This window comes from Vanacampus margaritifer, chromosome 12 (genome assembly GCF_051991255.1).
Source record: "Vanacampus margaritifer isolate UIUO_Vmar chromosome 12, RoL_Vmar_1.0, whole genome shotgun sequence".
NCBI lineage: Eukaryota > Metazoa > Chordata > Actinopteri > Syngnathiformes > Syngnathidae > Vanacampus > Vanacampus margaritifer.
The window spans coordinates 11484108-11503380 of NC_135443.1; the positions used below are offsets into that span (position 1 = coordinate 11484108).

General features: G+C 39.6%; 2 protein-coding genes across 2 annotated transcripts; one reads left to right on the forward strand and one right to left on the reverse strand.

Moving 5' to 3' along the window:
- Window positions 1-4448: 4448 nt before the first annotated feature.
- Window positions 4449-15844, forward strand: sgpl1 (sphingosine-1-phosphate lyase 1). The gene is made up of 14 exons (XM_077581719.1): window positions 4449-4606; window positions 7826-7991; window positions 8151-8218; window positions 8478-8625; window positions 8709-8788; window positions 9769-9897; window positions 9986-10074; window positions 10513-10621; window positions 10703-10801; window positions 10892-11038; window positions 12329-12567; window positions 12642-12788; window positions 12870-12990; window positions 14219-15844. The coding sequence occupies exons 1-14, from the start codon at window positions 4595-4597 to the stop codon at window positions 14360-14362; spliced, it is 1698 nt and encodes a 565-aa protein (XP_077437845.1). The 5' UTR covers window positions 4449-4594; the 3' UTR covers window positions 14363-15844.
- A 76-nt stretch (window positions 15845-15920) lies between these two features.
- Window positions 15921-18545, reverse strand: pcbd1 (pterin-4 alpha-carbinolamine dehydratase/dimerization cofactor of hepatocyte nuclear factor 1 alpha). Its single transcript, XM_077581721.1, has 4 exons — window positions 18422-18545; window positions 17632-17763; window positions 17475-17555; window positions 15921-16381 (listed from the first exon to the last, which is right to left on the reverse strand). Exons 1-4 carry the CDS (start codon window positions 18422-18424, stop codon window positions 16289-16291), a joined length of 309 nt encoding a protein of 102 aa, XP_077437847.1. The 5' UTR covers window positions 18425-18545; the 3' UTR covers window positions 15921-16288.
- Between the last annotated feature and the right edge of the window lie 728 nt (window positions 18546-19273).

Here is a 19273-nt window from a genome sequence, read left to right on the forward strand (position 1 = left end):
TGACATTGTCAATCAAAACTGCATTCTATTTTTGGTGAACCCTTCTATCATTTATCAGGTCTATGTAAACGTATAGAAAAGACAGTTGCACGTACCTGGGTGAGGAAACGGGAGGCAGCAGACTGCGTGCTGGATGCGCGCATCCTTGTCATTTTATAAGGCTTTTATCTTATCTTTTTGTGCGCCTGAATCAACAGCATGTGTCAGATGGCCAATCAGCTTTCAGGCAGCAATCTTGCACGCTCTCCCCCTCGCATCAGTCTCATTACTGTATCTCTTTGTGTGTTCTATATGCGGGTTTGAGTCGGGAAGAGCAACACGTGGATTTTTTTTTTTTTTTATTGATTTAAGTGAAATTAAATATTTTTTACCTTGATTATAAGACTTTTTATTAAATTTGCTCAACTTTGGTTGGATTTTGCTGTGTGCAGGAAAAAAAAATTCCTGCTTGAAGTTTTTTTTTTTTTAATTATTATTAACTTCCCCAAAAATACAAAATCGATTATACTTGTGTGTTGATTTGTAACGTTCAGGTCAGCTGACATTGACAACTTTAAGGGTTTTAACTATAATTAATATAATTTATCACTGTCGATATATATCATTTTTAATGTGATGTTAAGTTACAGCACGTCATACTTGCCTCAATCTGCCCCTGCTAAAAATAGCTTAAGCACAATTTATGGTTTTATATTCATTCGTCATCAGGTTTGACATTTGCTTAAGTTGTGAAGGCGCATTTTACGCACTCGGGTGGAAGGGAGCTAAACCAGTCAGGACAGGAATAGATAAAACGTAATGCTAAAATAAATGGAAATATCGCCGAATATTCACAAATAACGTGAAAGCCATCGAAACTATTTGGGTGTTTTGAAAATAAATTAGACAGGCTACGCTCATTAAAATGCGTATTTTGGATGCGTAGTGCTCGCTCAAAATGACGTATAAGCCTATACAGCCAATACATTTCAGCAACTTTTGTTCTTGCTTGAGGCTTAAAACAATTCTAATGTTACAAACAATGCATATTTGAATCGATACTACGAGCTAACCATAAATATTCAAGCAAAAAATAACCTTTACTTTGTTGGGGCACAAAACTTTTGCAAGTTGGACAAAAGCTGTTACGCACGGGGCCAATTAACCAAAAAGACCATTTGGAAATGTGAACTCTGTTGTTATAGTACAAAGGGTGTTCCTGTGAGGCACAACCAATTAAACTTGATTCCGACAATAATTTGAGCCAAAATGGCTGCGCAAAACAAAAATATACATAATAAATATATTGTCGCAACTTCAAGCCAAACGGTGAAAATGCAAAATTTTCCTGAAGCCAAAAGCCCATTAACTATACATTTCATCTGAAATCCTTAATTTTTTACCAAAGCTCAAACATAATTACCAGTTTAAGAATAAAAACCTGCTTAAATTTCTGTCCAAATATATAGATTGGGAACAATCTGATCCCCATATGCTTTCAATAAAGTGGACAAATACACAGGCGAGATATGAGATGCCGTCTTACTATTATAAAAAGGCACGAAAAAGTCCAAGGTAAACGAAATACCCCCACTTCACAAATAATCAACGAAGTCTTATCCATTTTGGGATATGACGGACAGGTGTTGGTTTAAAGCAGTCAAGTCGCTGCTTGTTTTTTGTTTTATCAGCCTGCTTGTTATGCAAAGTGTGGGCAAACACAAGCACCCATATAAGCAGATATGACAGCGCAGTTGGTATAGAAAAGTAATTTAACAATATTTAACAATACAAATGAGCAAGCTCCAGAGCAGGTGATACCTGCACGATGCGCCCCCAGTTTTACTCCCCGACTACTTCACGCTCTCCTTTGCTTATTTATTATACCAAATCTATTTATTATTTTAGCAAACAGAGGTACCAGGTGGGGCTTTATTTTCGTCTTCAGCTTTTTGTTTGAAGGACGTTTTGAGAAGGCCAATCCAAGTCCAACAACTCGCTGACCAGATTGTTATCAGGGACGCCATTCAATGTGCCCCCCCTCCTCTCGCTCCTTCTGCCAAAGAGCTGCCGGGAGAGAGAAAGGGAAAAGGAAACTTCTTCAAGAAAGGGAAAACATCTTAAAAACATTTAATTGCAACCCGGATGCCATATGTACAGCTCTTGTGAAACCCTTCAACAATGTGACTGTCTTTTAGAAAGTATTGGAGTGCGCCTTTGGAGACGTGTGCGCTTTTGGAGAGGTGCGCGCGTCGTGACCGGAATGACCCTGAAAACACTTTACACAAAAACGAATTCACTTTTAATGTGCTTTGGAGTTTCCTTTCACAAGCAATGCATTGTACATCTCACCTCAGCTTTTGAAGCTAGTGTACACCAATTACAGTGGAATAGCCTTCCTCTGGAGGCGTTTTGTCTTTATTTCTTCAAGCTTAAGGACACGCGAGGCACAAAGATTCTCTTTGGTCTGGTTGCGTCTTGACCAGTTTCTGGTTTTCTTTGATAGATTTGGCTCGTGCATAAAGGACCAAATGTGCTGCTCACATCATTAAAGATTGAAATAAACATATAGGCTACCTTCCACAAACGAGCTCTTACAATGCAAGCATTCGCTATAAGAATCACATTGTTAAATGACTTTCTGACAGTTTAAATGTAAACTTAAATTGATTTTATTTTTAAAAACATGCAGGATTTAGGGATGCAGCTCATTTACTGGGAACCTCAAGATAAACTCACGAGTCAACCTGTTGGATTAAATAAAACATGAATACAAAAGTGTCCAAGTTATATCATTTTCAGAACTTTCAGAAGAGACTCACTAAATGTAAATCACATTTACATTTAACTGTCATACAAGTGCAAAAGGAAGTCTAAAATTAATACATCAGAAACAACAACTAATGTAATGTTATGTTCATTAGTGAGGAAGATTGCTTTGTTATAAAATGTTGCTATTGTCTTCAGTCATTCATTCATTCACATTTATTATAAACTGTATTTCTTGTCCTCATTTTGGGGTCACGGGTGAGTTGGACGCCAGTGGAGGTATGTACAGTATACCCTGGTTTTGATCACTAGCAAGTAGCAACATATATTATGACTCTTACATGCAGTTACCTACTACCTCCAGGAGGAGGCAGTGCAGGGCCAACAAAAACACATGTTCTTTCAACATTTCTTTGGAACGAAAATAATAAGGTTTCTTGGTGTAAACATATGCTACTATATGGGTGTTTTTTGTAAAGAGGCGAAGTACAAAAAGACTGCGTCTCACTGTATCGCTCAGGCTGCACTGCAGCGTCTATTCACAGGCGCGATCCCGCTACTGAGCGGTACGGGGGCTTTGACCTGCTTCGTTGCCGACCTGGGCCGGTGCACCCCTCTTTAGGCGACCTGGTAGTCCCGAGCTCCCCCGGGAGCACCATATCGATACCGAACTTAGCGCGGACACCCGCTCGACATAGTGCACCTGCAGCTCAGAAACCCTGAGCTCAAACGATCCGGCAGTCTCAGGCTCCCGGTAGCTTGGATTACAGGCGCGCGCCACCACACCCGGCGATAATCAATAGTATGGGTTGTGCTTTTGACGTAAACGCATGTGACGTCACGGCGGCTTCGAGTCTCATTAGTACTTAAAATGTTCCTAATCTCTGTACGCTTCCCATGGTTGCTTGCAACCCATTCGAATTGATCGAGTTATGGTGAATGACTAATAAATGTGGACAGGAGTGACAATTAAATGCCCTTCATAGAAGGCAGAAGGTACATAGTTAACCGTATCCATTGTTTTTGGGTCATTTTTTTGTTTGGTGGTGTGCAGTGACATTTTCCTGATGGCTAAATAAAAGTTGTGAAACAATCAAATGCGACAGTGTGTTGTGGCCAAGAAGTCTGCACGCATTTTCTGACTGCAACAACAATTCTTATAGCCATGAAGTGGTGAGGTTTGTACATATCCCTGTAGCGATGGTGAGGCAGCACAATTCCCAGCATGCTTTGCAGCACTCTTTGTAAATAGTTGGTGCCAATTATTTGCTTTGTTGTGAGTGTCTCTGTGATGTCTTTGATGGTGACAGACAAAAAGTATAAATGTACATCTCAGATGGAAGGAAGGATGGACATATAAGTCTGAAGCAAGATTTTATCAACACAAGAAGAGTACGACGAGTTCTTTCAAACTGGTTATACTGCGAAGTATGTGAAGTGAAGTAAATAATATTATGCAGCACTCTGTTCAACAGTGTATCTGTAGCTGTATATGTTTAGTTGCAGACACGCTTCTTACTGAAAATAAAAAAAATATATAAAATAAAAAAGAAGGAAAAATACAAATTAAAAGATAATAGAAAAACAGTACAAAAAACATTAATTTAAAAAAAATATATATTATGGAGACATATTGATTGGGCTATCCAGTATGTTGTCATATCTGCACATGCGCAGAGCGTGCGCAGACTGTCGCTTACTTCCCGTATCCTAGTTAGCTTGCTGTTGTGTTATGTAGTAGTAGCATGTAGATGAGAGCGAAGACCACAAGAAGCAGCCGGTTGGAGGTGACTTTCCTTTGTCTCAAAAAAAAAGAAGTTTGTCGGTCGTAAACCGTCTTGGCAACATGGATTACTGGGTAAGTGATACTTATTCTCCCATTGTTTATGGATATATCGGCACAGTTCCACTGGTAACGGTGATAATTGTTAAAAGACGGTACACGGCTCAGACTTGTTTATCAGCACTGACGTCAAATAATGAGCCGAGCTGTTTTTCTCTCTAGGATGCTCTAAGTCCACATGCTTTTGTTTAGTTGTGAGCTGTGATGTCAAAGTGTTACGGTTCGATTTATGGCTAGTTGCGCAACTGTTTACGTGAACATCTTGGTTGAACTGTTGCCATACTCAAGACAATAAGGCGACAGCAATGAGCAGTCCTGTGCAGTCCACGCACTCAAAAGTGAATGATATGCTTTATCTGTAAATTTATGTTAACGGACGGCCCTTCCTCTGTAAAAAAACAAAACAAAACAAAACTGTATACATTTCTAACAATCGTTTATTGTGGCACCCGTAGTTTAAAATTTGAGTTCCTGTTCAACTTGAGCCTGCAGGAAGTTTTAAACAAAGCTTTGGTCACAAGAGTGATGTGGAGTTACTAAGTGTCAAAGGAGGACAATGAACTCTTTAACAGACACAAGTACTGTACAGAGACAAAACTAAGGGGGCAGCAGAGGGCGGTTCCTCTGACAGATCAATCTCTCCTCTGCCTACTAGATAACTCACAATAATGACTACAGTTGTTGCAATTACTTTATGAGACAGTGAGTCAAGCAATTTGTTCCTCATTTGAATCATTTTGCGAACTATTGTGTGTGACCTGCAACTTTAAACCACTTCATAACCAGTTCATTTCCATGAAAACACATCCTCCCCTTTGAGACAACAAAAAGCCTCTACATTGTTCAGTCTAGGGGAGTAACAATGAGTAAGATAATGCTAATAGACTTGGATATGTGTTTTCAATGGGTTAAATTTAAATAGTTAACTCATTTTTGTTGGGGTGGCCGTTAAGGCTGTGAAAACCATATAAACATAATGTAGGCACATTGGCACAAAAAACGCGCAGTTGATGTTATATACTTTATACTGTTGAAAACAAATTATGTTTTAGGCAGTGGATATTTTGCAGCTAGCGCTATTTTGCTGTGAACGTGTCTTATTGGTCATTCGCCGGACCGAGTCATGCACGGCGTGTGGTTCCTGCCTTGCTTCAGCCGCTTCTGTGTCTTTTCACGTAGTTTAACTTTTCATTTTGTTTTGCCATCGAAGATAGACTTTTATCAGCATAACAAAAACCGGCAGAGCATATAGAAATTGTTGTAAAAAAAAAAGCACAAAGCGGGATTTGAATCCATGACATCATGCTTTTCCGGGGTGACCGCCTTAACCATTATGCCACACTTGTATCCACTTAGTACATGTTAAATCAGAAATCTGTGAAAATGATGGCACGCAAATATTTAAGCATACAACAATTGTTCAATTGTATGTCAAGAAGATATTTGTTTTAAAAAATGTTTAAAAGTGGAAAAAATACAGTTTTATTACAGACTACAAAATGGAAAAATGCCCCAACCAAACACTTTATCAACAAACATGAAGTATTCACACTTGACAGTATTTGCTTTAGTGGGCATTGCAACTTGAAGTAATGCCGTGGGCCACAGCCGGTCCCCCCCGGACCTTAAGTTTGACACCTGCGGTTCAGTGGGTGGGACCAAGAGAAAATGTGTACGTGTAAAAGTGGAAAGACTTGCCTTTTGAACTGATGTGAGATAGGGTTTAATCTCTTTTTTTATGACAGAAGAAGAAGCTTTGACATGCAGGGACCTGCACCTCTATCTTAATAGACTAAAACAGTGATTCTCAACTAGTGGGCTGGGACCCAAAAGTGGGTCACAGAGCCCTAATGAGTGGGTTGCGGGCAGGTACTAAAAAATTACTGTTTTCTCCTTTTACAACCATTCCAACATTGGATGTTTCAAGTTTATGAACGGAGTAAAAAAACTAACAATTAATCAATTTGCTGTTTTTTTCTTACAGCATTTTACTTGTACTTTAGTTATCTACTGTTTACTTAGGCAAATTATGACATGACATTAAAAAAAAAGATGTAACTGGGAGAGGTCAAGTCCACCATGATTGATTGATTGATTGAGAGATCTTGGGATCATGGAAGAACGTGAACGTAGGTGTTTTAGGTAGATGTGTTTTTTCAGTTCCTATCACATTTGCCAATTTAGCTATTTTTTGACACTCAGTTTACAATGAGCACATCTGGAGTTAAGTGTGCAGAGAACTTAGTAAGTGACAGTAAAATGTTATTTTTACTTTTATTTTAGTACTTAATTCCGTGGTGTAATTCTGCCACTTTTGACTAAAACATGAACTCTCACAAGTCAACATGTGGTCCCTGTTAGCAGCTCATCTATCACTTAGCACAGCTTGGCTTACCTTGTCAAACCTGTTTGATATCTTAACAAACAGCAGCTCATTGGCATCCCTCCACTCTTTATTCATTCAAACGAAATGCGTTTAATATCAGAAAAAAGAAATCGTCACCACTTTCTGCTGATGCATCGCTGACTTTAGGATACTTAAAATAATTACACAACCTGCCCAAGGTGCGCAGTTATGGAGTGTTCTTACTGCTTATTAGTTATGATGTTATCTTTTTGAACCTTAAGCTTTACTCTATCAGATAGTAGTTGAGGTGAGCCTCCAAGCACTCATCCTATCAAACCTATTGTCGTAAAAAAATAAAATAAAATCACTGATAATGACAAATTAAAGTGTACATAATCTCACTTTTATTATTAGTCGTTTTTACGGTTACTTTAAACACACCAGATTTACAAATACAGTATATATGACACATTTAGGATGATTTGAGGTGTTTGCAGGTGGATTGTTAAACATTACCGCCGGGCGTCTGCGTGCGTTGATTAGCAGTGAAACCGCTGGGCGGAGTCTGTAGTGATAGAAGTTGAGTAAACTGACAAACTAGCTCGCTCTTCTGCCTGGAGGAAGACGAGCACGGTGGAGAGTGTGAGCCGTTTGCACTCGGGAAACTGCTGAGTGTTTGTGTGAGGGGAAACCTGATACAATGCCTTCGGATGTAAGTACATCCATTATATTCATGGGGCATTATGTATTAATGTTGAGGGACATTTTTAACTTCTGGAGATCTTTGTACTGGATATTTTACCGTTTTTACGTACCGTACGACTGATGTCTAACCGTGCTAAGAAAACCTTGAAATCCCAACTATGCGTTTGTGTGCGTTAATCCAGAGTGCCTTGGAGGCATACAAGGAGATGGTGCTCATCTACCTGGAGGAGGGCCGGCGGCAGGTGAACGCGCACTGCAGGGATTTTGAGGCATGGCAGATAATCGGAGTGACGCTTGTCATCACCTTGGGAGCCGTATGGCTGAAAGGATTCCTCTTCCAGCAAGAAAGTGAGCACAGTTTTGAATTTAAATCACATCAAACCAGCTGATGTGGGCTTTTTTGGGAGGGACATGTGATTATGTGTCATAGTCATCTGTGAAAAAATTGTGGTTGTTGAGGTGCCAGCATTTCACGCAAGTTCCTTGTCTGGTTCTTGTTGGTTTTAGGTCTCTTTTCCAGAATGAAGAAGCAATTCTTTCGACTCATCAGAAAATTACCTTTTGTCGGCGGGGCGGTACGTACACTGACTAATTGTATCCTCTGATTCTCTTATGAGTCACGTCTGATGACTGAGTGCGGAGGGGGGGGGGGGGATAGACCTTTGGCACACTTAACATTGTGCACTGACTGGAGATAACATTCACTAACTTCTTGTCACGGCCATCTTACAACAAATTGGCATGAAGTTTCGACAGCACACTGAGCATAATATCACATCTTTTTCTCCGCGGCTCCCAGATATTGTCGCTTAAGTAATTCTGCTCTCATAATAGATTCAGAGACAACTGGACACGGTTCTGGATGACATGTCTGTCAGTCTGTGCACTCTGAAGAATGGCATGAGCTACACTAAAAAGCTGCCCTCGAAAGGCCTCTCGCACAGCCAAGTGCTGGACAAGATCAGCGAGTACCAATCTCTGAGTAAGTACCACAACTTGGACATCGATTTCAAAACGTTCCAAACCGACTGCGGACTGTTATTCTGAAGCGATGTGTTGTTGCAGATGAGGTGCAGTGGCAGAAGGGCTGCGTTTCCGGCGCAGTGTACTGGGGCGATGAAACACTCACTAAACTCCTGGTGAAGGTATGCGTCACTCTGAACATCTTTGCCTCAGGCCGCCATATGCTTGAGGAGTCACAATTTCATGTTTGCCACAATTAGCAGAGCTCCCTTGTTAGCAGCACGCAACTGCTAATGTCCAAAACAATCCATTCCATTCCGTTCCAAATGGACTTTTTCTAGTTAGCGTTGTATAGCATCGCATTACAGTATATGTTAAATGTTGTCATCTCTGCATCCATTGCAACCCGGTGCCTTTAGGCATACAATCACTATGACCACACAATTAAAATGGCGTACCTTAAAGGGATACTTGACTCATTGAACCATTTTCTGCTGTAAAGAGTTAATATTTTGTCCGGAATGAATTTGATAACTTCATTGTTTTTCTCGTAAAATTAATAACATTAAAAACAAATTTTTCCAAAATGACATCACCTGCGCTGAGGAAGTAGGTAACGCCCAATCATGGCTCACCTGTTTTCTGGGTTTGGTCAGCAAACTGAGCCATGATTGGTTGTTACCTACTTCTTCAGCGCAGGTGATGTCATCTTCAGTTGACAGCAAGTGGAAAAAATAGTATTAAAAGGTATTAATTGTAAATGAAAAATAATAAAGTTACCAAATTCATTCTGGACAAAATATAAACTTTTTGCTGTAAAGTATCCCTTTAACTAGAATATCTTGCGTGGCATTGTGGCTAAAGGTAGAATCATGGTGGGTTATTGCGCCTTTTGGTACTGTAAAATCCTCTTCCATTTCTTTTGGCAATTGGAGGGTGCTTTTGGTATATTACTGCCACCTTCTGGCCACTGATGGTGATGCACTAAAAGTATTGGCCCAATGCCAAAAGAAAGTCAACATGATTTTCCATGCCAGTCCAAGCTCTAATTTTAATTTATTTGCAAAACTATGATAAAAATGTGACTTACAGTCCAAAAAATACAAGAGCATTACTCTAAGTAGATATTTTTGTGGTTTAATTTGTTCTCCTTGTTAATAAGGTGTATGGTGATTTTGCATGGAGCAACCCACTTCATCCAGACATATTTCCCGGTGTAAGAAAGATGGAGGCTGAGGTCGTCAGAATGGCTTGCACACTTTTCCATGGTGGACCCAACTCGTGTGGCACAGTAAGCTCATTCCTTCATTCCCTCTTGATGTACGGTGTTACATGAATTGACACAAAGAGGGACAGCATATATTGACTTTTTTATTTAGGTAACTTCAGGAGGAACGGAGAGCATATTGATGGCCTGCAAGGCGTACAGAGACATGGCCTATGAACGAGGTGTCAAATACCCAGAAATGTAAGATCCACTTCATTTGACTTCAAGGCACTTTTAATACCGCGAATATTGTGACATCCCTGATTATCAGGATTTTTTTTTTCTTCCATCAACCACATCTGTCAAGCCGTACAATAATTTGTGGCAGGCCAATTTTGGCTCACAGGATGCTAGCTGCTGCTGGCCACTAGCATAGGTGGTCTCATGCACTGCTAACACCGCTAACTATTAATTACAGGTGCATTTCAATAAGGATATAATGTTATGTAGAGCTGTACTTAGAATTTTGTAGACAAATAATACTGTTTATAGTCAGAGCGGAGAGTTGTGGGGGGTGCGAAACGTTTTCTTCTATCTATGGTGGGCCTAATTGAGAAACACTGAATTATTAAGATACACTTGTACAGTAGTTGAGAAGCTTTCACCATGCCAAACATGATTTTGTTGCCATTTTTGCAGTCTGGCGCCAGTTAGCGTCCATGCGGCCTTCGACAAAGCGGCGCATTACTTTGGGATGAAGCTCGTTCACGTTCCCCTCAATGTGAAAACCATGCGGGTTGATGTCCAGGTGAGTGGGAAATAAAGCATGTGTGACTTGACTTAAGTGTTGAGTTATTTCATTTTGTTTCTCCTCCTTGATCTTAACAAGGCTATGAAGAGAGCCATCAACAAGAACACGGCCATGCTTGTATGCTCCGCCCCCCAGTTCCCACACGGGATTATGGACCCTATCCAAGAAGTTGCCAAGGTCAGAAGCAGAAGTGTTTCTCCTTTCATTTGGTTCTGTATGGAAACTGCCGCATTTCTCTCTCTCATACTTTCTTGACCTGTTTTCCAGCTGGCCTTGCGCTATCACCTGCCGTTGCACGTGGATGCCTGTCTGGGCGGTTTTCTGATCGTCTTCATGGCCAAGGCTGGCTACGCCCTCGCACCGTTTGACTTCAGGGTGAAAGGTGTTACCAGCATCTCCGCAGACACTCACAAGGTGAGGAAATGTTGCTCCCTTTTTTTTTTTAAAAAATATTATTTTTTAACTTCTATTCAAACATCAGTGTCCAAACTATGGCCTAGGGGCCATTTGCGGTCCGCCATCCATTTTTCAGCGGCTCGCGGCATATAATAATAATGACATTTGACATTTAATCCGCAAGATTAGTTAAATGATACAAATGAAGTATTCACGACTAATATAATAGAGACTGAGCAAAAATTGTTTCTTCCACTTTCTGCTCTGTGTTAAGGTCTGATTTATGAACATATTGCATTAATAATCCTCTAGAAGCGGTTTTAAAAATAGTCATCTTACAGTTTGCTCTTTTTTGGTTCTGAATATGGCGATGGGCTTCGGCTGCTGTTAGAAAACTTAAGCAATATATAATTTCTTTCTTAATCTAATTTTGATTGAAATTATATTATTCTATTGCTTAATCAATTCAAATTGAAGAATTTTAAAGTGGCTCTTGAATCTTTCAATTTTTCTGTATGCGGCCCTCAAATGGAGAATTTGGATATCCCTGCTGATTAATCGACAATATATAAAATTAATTGATAATCATATTTTTCATCAATTCTTGTTTTGGAATCAACTTTATTTTTAAATTGTCCAACACTTTGGAATTTCTTCCTCTCAACAGTAAATATTGGCCAATTAATAAGTCAAAATAAAACATTTGTAAACATTTGCTTTAGAAAAGGAACTGAATCTAAATTCATTTCTGTTTTGCGCATTCTGTCATCTCTGCATTGTCAGTTAGAAATCATGTCCTGTTTTTGAATAAAGAGATGGAAATTAGAACTTGTTCTGTTTTGAAAATGTAATAAATCTATAAAATAATTTAAAAAGTTAATCGATTATTAAAATATTCGTTATTTGCAACCCTAGTGTCCACAGAGTGGTTAAGTGTAAAACCTGACAAAATTAAACTACAGTTTTTGCTGGAAACGTCTCTGTTGTCTCACTTGTGCTATACTCAACCAGTTCCACACTTTTTAGTTCACAAATTAGCAGTGCTAGTTGAAGACAAATGTAACTTGAGTAGAGCCAGCTGAGTAAAATAATGTTTCGTTTTGTTGCATGTAGAGTACTAGAGGTATAATAAAGTAGTTGGCTCATATAAAAAGTTCATCACTCTGAATTTGGTTGTTTAATATTATGCAACCTCTTGGAATGGACACATTACAGTATATAAACAAAACAAGATGCATTTTATGTTCTTCTTTGGACGCATTTCCAAATGGATGGATGTGTAATTATTATTTTTTCATTCCTCTCTAGTATGGCTACGCTCCCAAAGGTTCCTCAGTGATTCTCTACAGTGATAAAAAGTACCGTCACTATCAGTACTTTGTGGCCCCCGACTGGCAGGGCGGCATCTACGCCTCGCCCTCCGTGGCGGGCTCCAGGCCCGGAGGAATTGTGGCGGCCTGCTGGGCGACCATGATGCACGTGGGCGAGAACGGATACGTGGACGCCACTCGGAAGATCATCGGTGTAGCACGCAAAATCAAAGCAGAGTAAGCGCTGCGCAGTTGTGGATTTTTGATAGTTGGGAACATTCAAAAGATCATTTTTGTGTCCCGATTGACAGGATTCGAAAGACAAAAGGTGTGTTTGTGTTCGGGGATCCTGAAGTTTCAGTGGTGGCGATTGGCTCACAGGATTTCGATATTTTCCGGCTGTCTAACGCACTGACGTCAAAGGGCTGGAATCTGAACACGCTTCAGTATCCATCCAGGTGAGTAGAGGCCAGGTAGCAGCATTTCCAACCTTCCGCAGTGTGTTGCGCTTGCGTGACAATCTTGTCATGTCTCGACAGCATCCACATTTGTTGCACAGTTCTGCACACCCAGCCAGGTGTGGTGGAGCGCTTTGTTGGTGATGTCAGGGAACAAGTTGCCATCATTATGAAGAATCCCAAAGAGAAAACCACAGGGAAGGTGAGATGACTCGTCGGACACGCAATGTGCACTTTTCCCAATTATTCATCATTATCTCCAATTGATTTTTATTGTCGGATTATATGACTAATTGAAGTATTTAAAGATAGATAATAGTAGTATTATGGTTAATCATTTGTGTCATAATTGGATTTGAACTAGAGAATGCAATTTCTCCAGAAATTGCATGTGAAGACTAAGAGGCGGAATAAAAAATATGGAATTTGAAATGTCGAATGAAGTTGAAATGGAATGACAATGACCTGGAAGGAGCTGAACATGTTGAAGTTTGAAACGGGTCAAGAAATGTTGAGCAAGGAGGGAAAACTGTAGATGTGTTAATATGGGAATGTGTGGAGCGAAAAAAGTAAAAGTAGTAGTAATACTTGTAGTAGTTTTACTTTTAGTAGTGGTACTCGTTCGTAGTAGTAATAGTAGTACTTATCGTAGTAGTTGTAGTAAAAGTAGCCGTACTTATTATATTACTCTACATAGTAATAGTAGTAGTACTTGTACTTCTACTACTACAAGTAGTTGTAGTAAAAGTAACAGTACTTGTATTAGTACTTATAGTATTAGTACTTGTAGAAGCTGTTGTTTGTTTAATAAAGTAGCCGTACTTGTACTGCTACTACGACTTGTACTAATAGTAGTAGTAGCAGTAGCAGGATTATTATTATTATTAATAGTAGTAGCAGTAGTAGTACTGCTTGTGATACTTGTAGTAGTAGTAATTTTAGTAGTGCATTTAGTAAAAGTAACAGTACTTAGTAAAAGTAGCCGTACTTGTACTAGTAGTAAAAATGTATTAATAGTAGTAGTACTAGTAGTAATTAGTCGTACAAGTAGCCGTACTTGTACTGCTTCTACTACAAGTACTGCCACTACTACTTGTACTAACAGTAGCAGCAGCAGGTTTATTATTATTATTAGTAGTAGTAGTTGTAGTACTTGAAGTACTTCTTGTGGTACTTGTAGTAGCAGCAGCAGTATTATTATTATTAGTAGTAGTAGTAATAATAGTTGAAGTACTTGTAGTAGTAGTAGTTGTACTTATAGTACTTAATGTTTTGTCAAAGATGGCCGCATGTGCACTGTATGAGGGTGTGTTTTTGAAATGTATGCAGATGTGGAAGTACACTTCAACGTACTCTAGGAAAGTCCAAATGAGGTGACACTTGAACCCGGGCTCTAACATGCTGCTATTCTCTTTCCCATCTGTTCCAAGGGAGCCATTTATGGCATGGCCCAGTCCATCCCAGACAGGTCCATGGTCACGGAGCTCTCCCGAGGCTTCCTGGACTGTCTGTACAGCACTGAGGTGCCCAAGTCCAGCACCAGCCACATGAACGGTAACGGTAAAGCCCACTGAAAAATAGATCAGGGTTGTCCTGAACTCGCTTGCACGTGGGAAACTTGCTCCGAGTTCACGGCTGAATGGTTGCCTTATCCTGCATCGCTGCACGGAAAACGCCTGCAAAGGTTTTTGAAAGCACAAGACGTCCTTTTAATCACCCCACAGGACAATTACTCAGACTGACTCTCTTAAAATGAGTTTTGGCGTTTCAATTGATTCAAATGTTGTGAATGTGTTTCATTTCAATATTAATCTGCATAGCAAAGTCGGAACATTTCAGTTAGCTGTTGTCATGTCCACAATTTGATGACTCAGCAAAAGACCACTGAGAGCTTGTTGGTGTGCTGTACTTGCGATCTGCATATTATGAAAACTGTTCTCCAACTGTGCGTTGAACGTAAAAGCACTGCAGGAACAAATCCGGGTTCCGATTTAAACCACGCGATAGTACCACTTGGTCATCCTCGTTGGATAGCACTTAACTTTCAATTAATGTGCATTTGTTGTACAGGTGTAGTTGGACTTCAAATATGGGAGCGTTTTATATATCACATTATGTCAGGCTTGAAATTAAACAGCTAGTGTAACCCAAAGCTTAACAGCTGTACTGGTTTTCGTACCCATTTGAAAACAAGATATTTAATAATCCCGCTTAAAAAGATGGTTGAAGCGATTGTATCTGTTTCTTGACTTCATTTGAGTCGCCGCCCATGTTTTGATAATTGTGCCCTAATTCAATCTACCTCACTTTGTACTTTTACTTTGGGGGCAAACGTGCATAACAACTGTTTGCTTTTCTTTCTAAAAGTTGCGCCTTTAACACTGTCAGGGCATTTGAGTTCTCTTTTTAAATGCAGGAAAAACACAAATGATTGCGATCCGCCATGATTGAGGCTTATTGATTGACCAGACAACATATTTTCACCTCTGCACTCGAAAGGACCATGTTTTATATTCATGGAATTGTGCAATAACTGTTTTATTTTATGAAATGATAGAACGGGGACTGTTGTGTAATAATGGTTAACAAACTGTAATCATGTTTATTGATAGCTTATCAGGCCAGTGGGTGTTCGTATTCTTACAAATGTCGAATAGTTTTCCAATGATCGAATGTTTTGACATGCTCGAGCTGCACTCCTATCAGGGTTGTAAATATTGATTCAGATAGTGCCTGCTTCCAAAACTGATGGCAAAAATCCCCCCCCAGCTCAATAGATGAATATTCACAGTTGACTTTTCAGTCAAAAGAATAGCGATTTATAAGTGACGAACTGTATGTTGTTGTTTCTATGGATGTGTTCATGCTGTAGCAATAACGAGTGTTCACCTCTGTGCCTACAGAGGTTTCCGGTCATACTACTTTCATTTAAGTTGCATTTAATAACCGCAATGGTTACTTACAATCAAAAAAGTCCACATTGTAAACAACGAGCAGTTTAGTGTTAAGACTTGGAATCGTTAGTGTTCTGTTTTCAATAAAATACATATACTGTGTTTTGTTTTGTTTCTGTGTGTGTGTGTGGGGGGGGGGGGTGTTGTTGTTGTTGGTAAAGCAAGAAGGAAAGAAAAGTTGGCAAAAAAGTGTTTTAGTATATTTTTTTTCAAAGCACTTTTGGTGTAAATAAGAGACAATTCTTGTAAATAATGTTGTCGCCAAAATATCAAACTATCTCCAAATGTGTTCCCCCCCCACCCATTAACTAAAAATGAATTAGAATTTCGTAAGATATAGAAATGACAAATGAACATTTCACATTGACAGTTCCTACCAGCTACTCCGCTGTGTGCAAAACCAAACCACAAACAGACACCTGCAAAAACACATTTGACACTTTACAGGCCTGTGCAATATTCAACACATAACACAAAAGGTTACTCTTTGGGTATCTTAGGCACACGGATTAGCATAAATGTAAGTCACACATCTCCAGTTTGTGATCACATCAGAGAGGCTTGGTCAATGAAGGTGGCCAAAGTGATGTCGTGCTGCGAGAGCCCCCCACAGTCGTGTGTGCTCAGCGTGATCTGCACCTGGGTGGGCGCAATGCACGCACATTAGTATCACTATTGTTTTGAAACAAAACAGTTTAATGTGTGAGCTAGACTGAAAATATGTTTGGGTTTGATGAAACAAGTCACAATATGAACTCATTCACTCCCAGCCATTTTCACTGAAGCAACCCCATTCGCTCCCGGCTGTTTTAATGGATTTTGACTGATTTTGCAAGGTCCACAGAATATTCTGTTTATTTGTTTCCGTTTTTGCAGACATTAGCATTAAAATATAACTAAATTTCATCATTATTCACAAACCTGTTGAAAACACTGGCAAAAAGAGCTTGTTGCAACATGGCCATTGCTGATCTCTTATACTCTGCTGCCACCTGCTGGCATTTTTTCCTAATAACTACCACTACTACTGCTTTAAGCCACCTCTTCATGTCAGAAGCTGCATCAAAGCCTTCTGTATATTCTTGCATTAAAAAAACAACATATAAATACGTTTTTGGGAGTGAAGGACAAAGTATGTAAAAACGTATTTACACGTGTTTTGGTTTGAATTAGTTTAAATAGATATATTAATAGTGATGAGAAAAAAAAGATCAAACAGCATTATCTGGATTAATGTTTTTTTTTTAGATTATGCAAATGTGTAATATAAAAATCACTTGTATCACTCACTAATTATCACCAATGGTAGGTGACAGATTAATATGGATAAACAACTTTTTTTTTTTACATTATACAACTTTTTTAGATTATGCAAATGTGTAATGTAAAAAAAAAGTTGTTTATCCATATTTATCTGTCACCATTGTTGATAATTAGTAGTTATTCACGAGTGATAGGAACCAAGACCTTCCACCAATAACAAAAGTGAGTAATTAACGCCACACAAAAAAGGTTTATAATTGCCTTTAGATGCCACAAGGTGGCGGCAAAACACTACTTTGTTTTTTCTCAATGATGCTCCTCAACTCACTTTTGCAGTGTTCCTTTGCTAAAAGATAGTGTCAGTGAATAACAGACCCTAAGTTTATTTTTTAATTTTTATTGTTTTTTTTTTAACCAAACATGAATTTGTGAATGCCGAACTGTAAATATGTGGGGGTCCACACAGTACCTTATTGTAAACATTGAACCACTCGGGATGATGGTTCATCTTCTCTGCTTGTAGTGCCACTCTGGACATGAAACCAAAGGCCTAAGTGGGAGAATATTAATTCCAATTGTCAATATGCTGTACAATATACCGATGGATTGCGTGTGAGTATGTGAACCTGATTAAAATCTTTAAAAAGAAACTCCTTGTAGATGGCGTCCCGTCCCACCACTTCCACCCACTGGGCATTTTGCAACAGTGGGAGAAGATGAGTCCGCTCCTCTTCAGTCAAAGTTTGGATTTTAGCAGCCTGGAATGACACAAGGGAGCGAGAGGGGGGCAGTTACACCAACGCAAACACTGATTGGCTACGCAGGAATCTCATCTGGAAACAATGAGAAGCTGCATTCTTTGCTTTAAAACAGGCTGGTACAAAGGTATGTGGTAGTCATGAGGGGGTGGGATTATTTGCCCCCCCCACCCTACCCTCCTGGTCGTTTGGCACATGATGCGGAATCACATGAATTACACGTCTGATGCTAATTTCCTGTCACACCTCGTGATCATGCACTCTTATTTGTTTTGTTTTTTCGTTTATAGGCAAGTGGGCATTTTAAAAGGCCATGTCCCCAGGCAAGCTGTTGGATTAAGAGAACACATGAGCGCCTACAAGAGAGCAATGACATCAACAGGTATCATAGCAACCAACGCTCTAATCTGCTGATCAGTGGCAGCAGCGAACAATAAGCAGACTCGAGCCTCGCCTACTCTCCTACTAGCGTCATACTGTACATGTGCATGCACAAAACATGCCATGAAAATATAAATAGAATAAACAATGCCATGCAATTTAAAAAAAAACACAGTATTAGATCAATGTTAATACAATTTGATGCAAATTATTAACTACTAAAAGAGATTTACACCGAAGGTTTGCAACAGGTTTGTGTCAGAGGTTGTGAACTCACCATGTTTGCAGAGAGCTCTCATACACAAAAGACGACAGCGTCTTCCTGTGCTTTGACAACAACTGGAATGAATCAACACATGAGCCGCAACCAAGGTCCTCCTTTTAGCTGCCCCGGGAGAAGCCTGAACAGAAACCAGTCTGTCAACATTGGTTTAATCATAAACCTCTAAAGCTGAACTCGCGCTTCAGGCTATCTCAGCGTAAAAAACTCACCAGACTATTTGTAATGCGTTCATACAAACATTTTAGAGCGAACCTTAAACCTCCATATGACAGTTCAAAGAATAGTTGCTCTGCGGAATGCAGCACCGTGCTGCCCCTTGGCCAAGGGGAGTTCATGTCAAAGGTCAATGAGCTGCTGCATGAGGACAACCTAATGAACTCATCTGTCATAGTGAGCGCCCAGGGAAATGAAGCGCTTAATGAAATGAAACATGGGGCAGGATGTGACAAGTGACCGGCTTTTAACACTCCAATGGATCTGCAAATGAGAACTTTGCTTAAGCCCAGTTTGTAACAAAGGAATGTAGAGGAAGATGAGTTCAATTAAAGGCATTACCGTACAGTAAAGTGTATCTAAAATTACACCTTTTAAAAGGATAACTTTAAGCAGCCATCACACAGGGTGGCCATTTTGCCACTTGCTGTCCACTGAAAATGATATCACAGTTGCACAAGTAACAACCAATCACGGTGCATCTGCTTTCTGAAGCTGAGCCGTGAATGGTCGTTACCTGATAGCAACTGTGATGTAATTTTTAGTTGTCAGCAATTAGCAAAATGGAGATGGATAAAAATGCTGGATTTTGCTGCAAAATGTTCCACATAGTAATCAGAAAGAATGCCATGT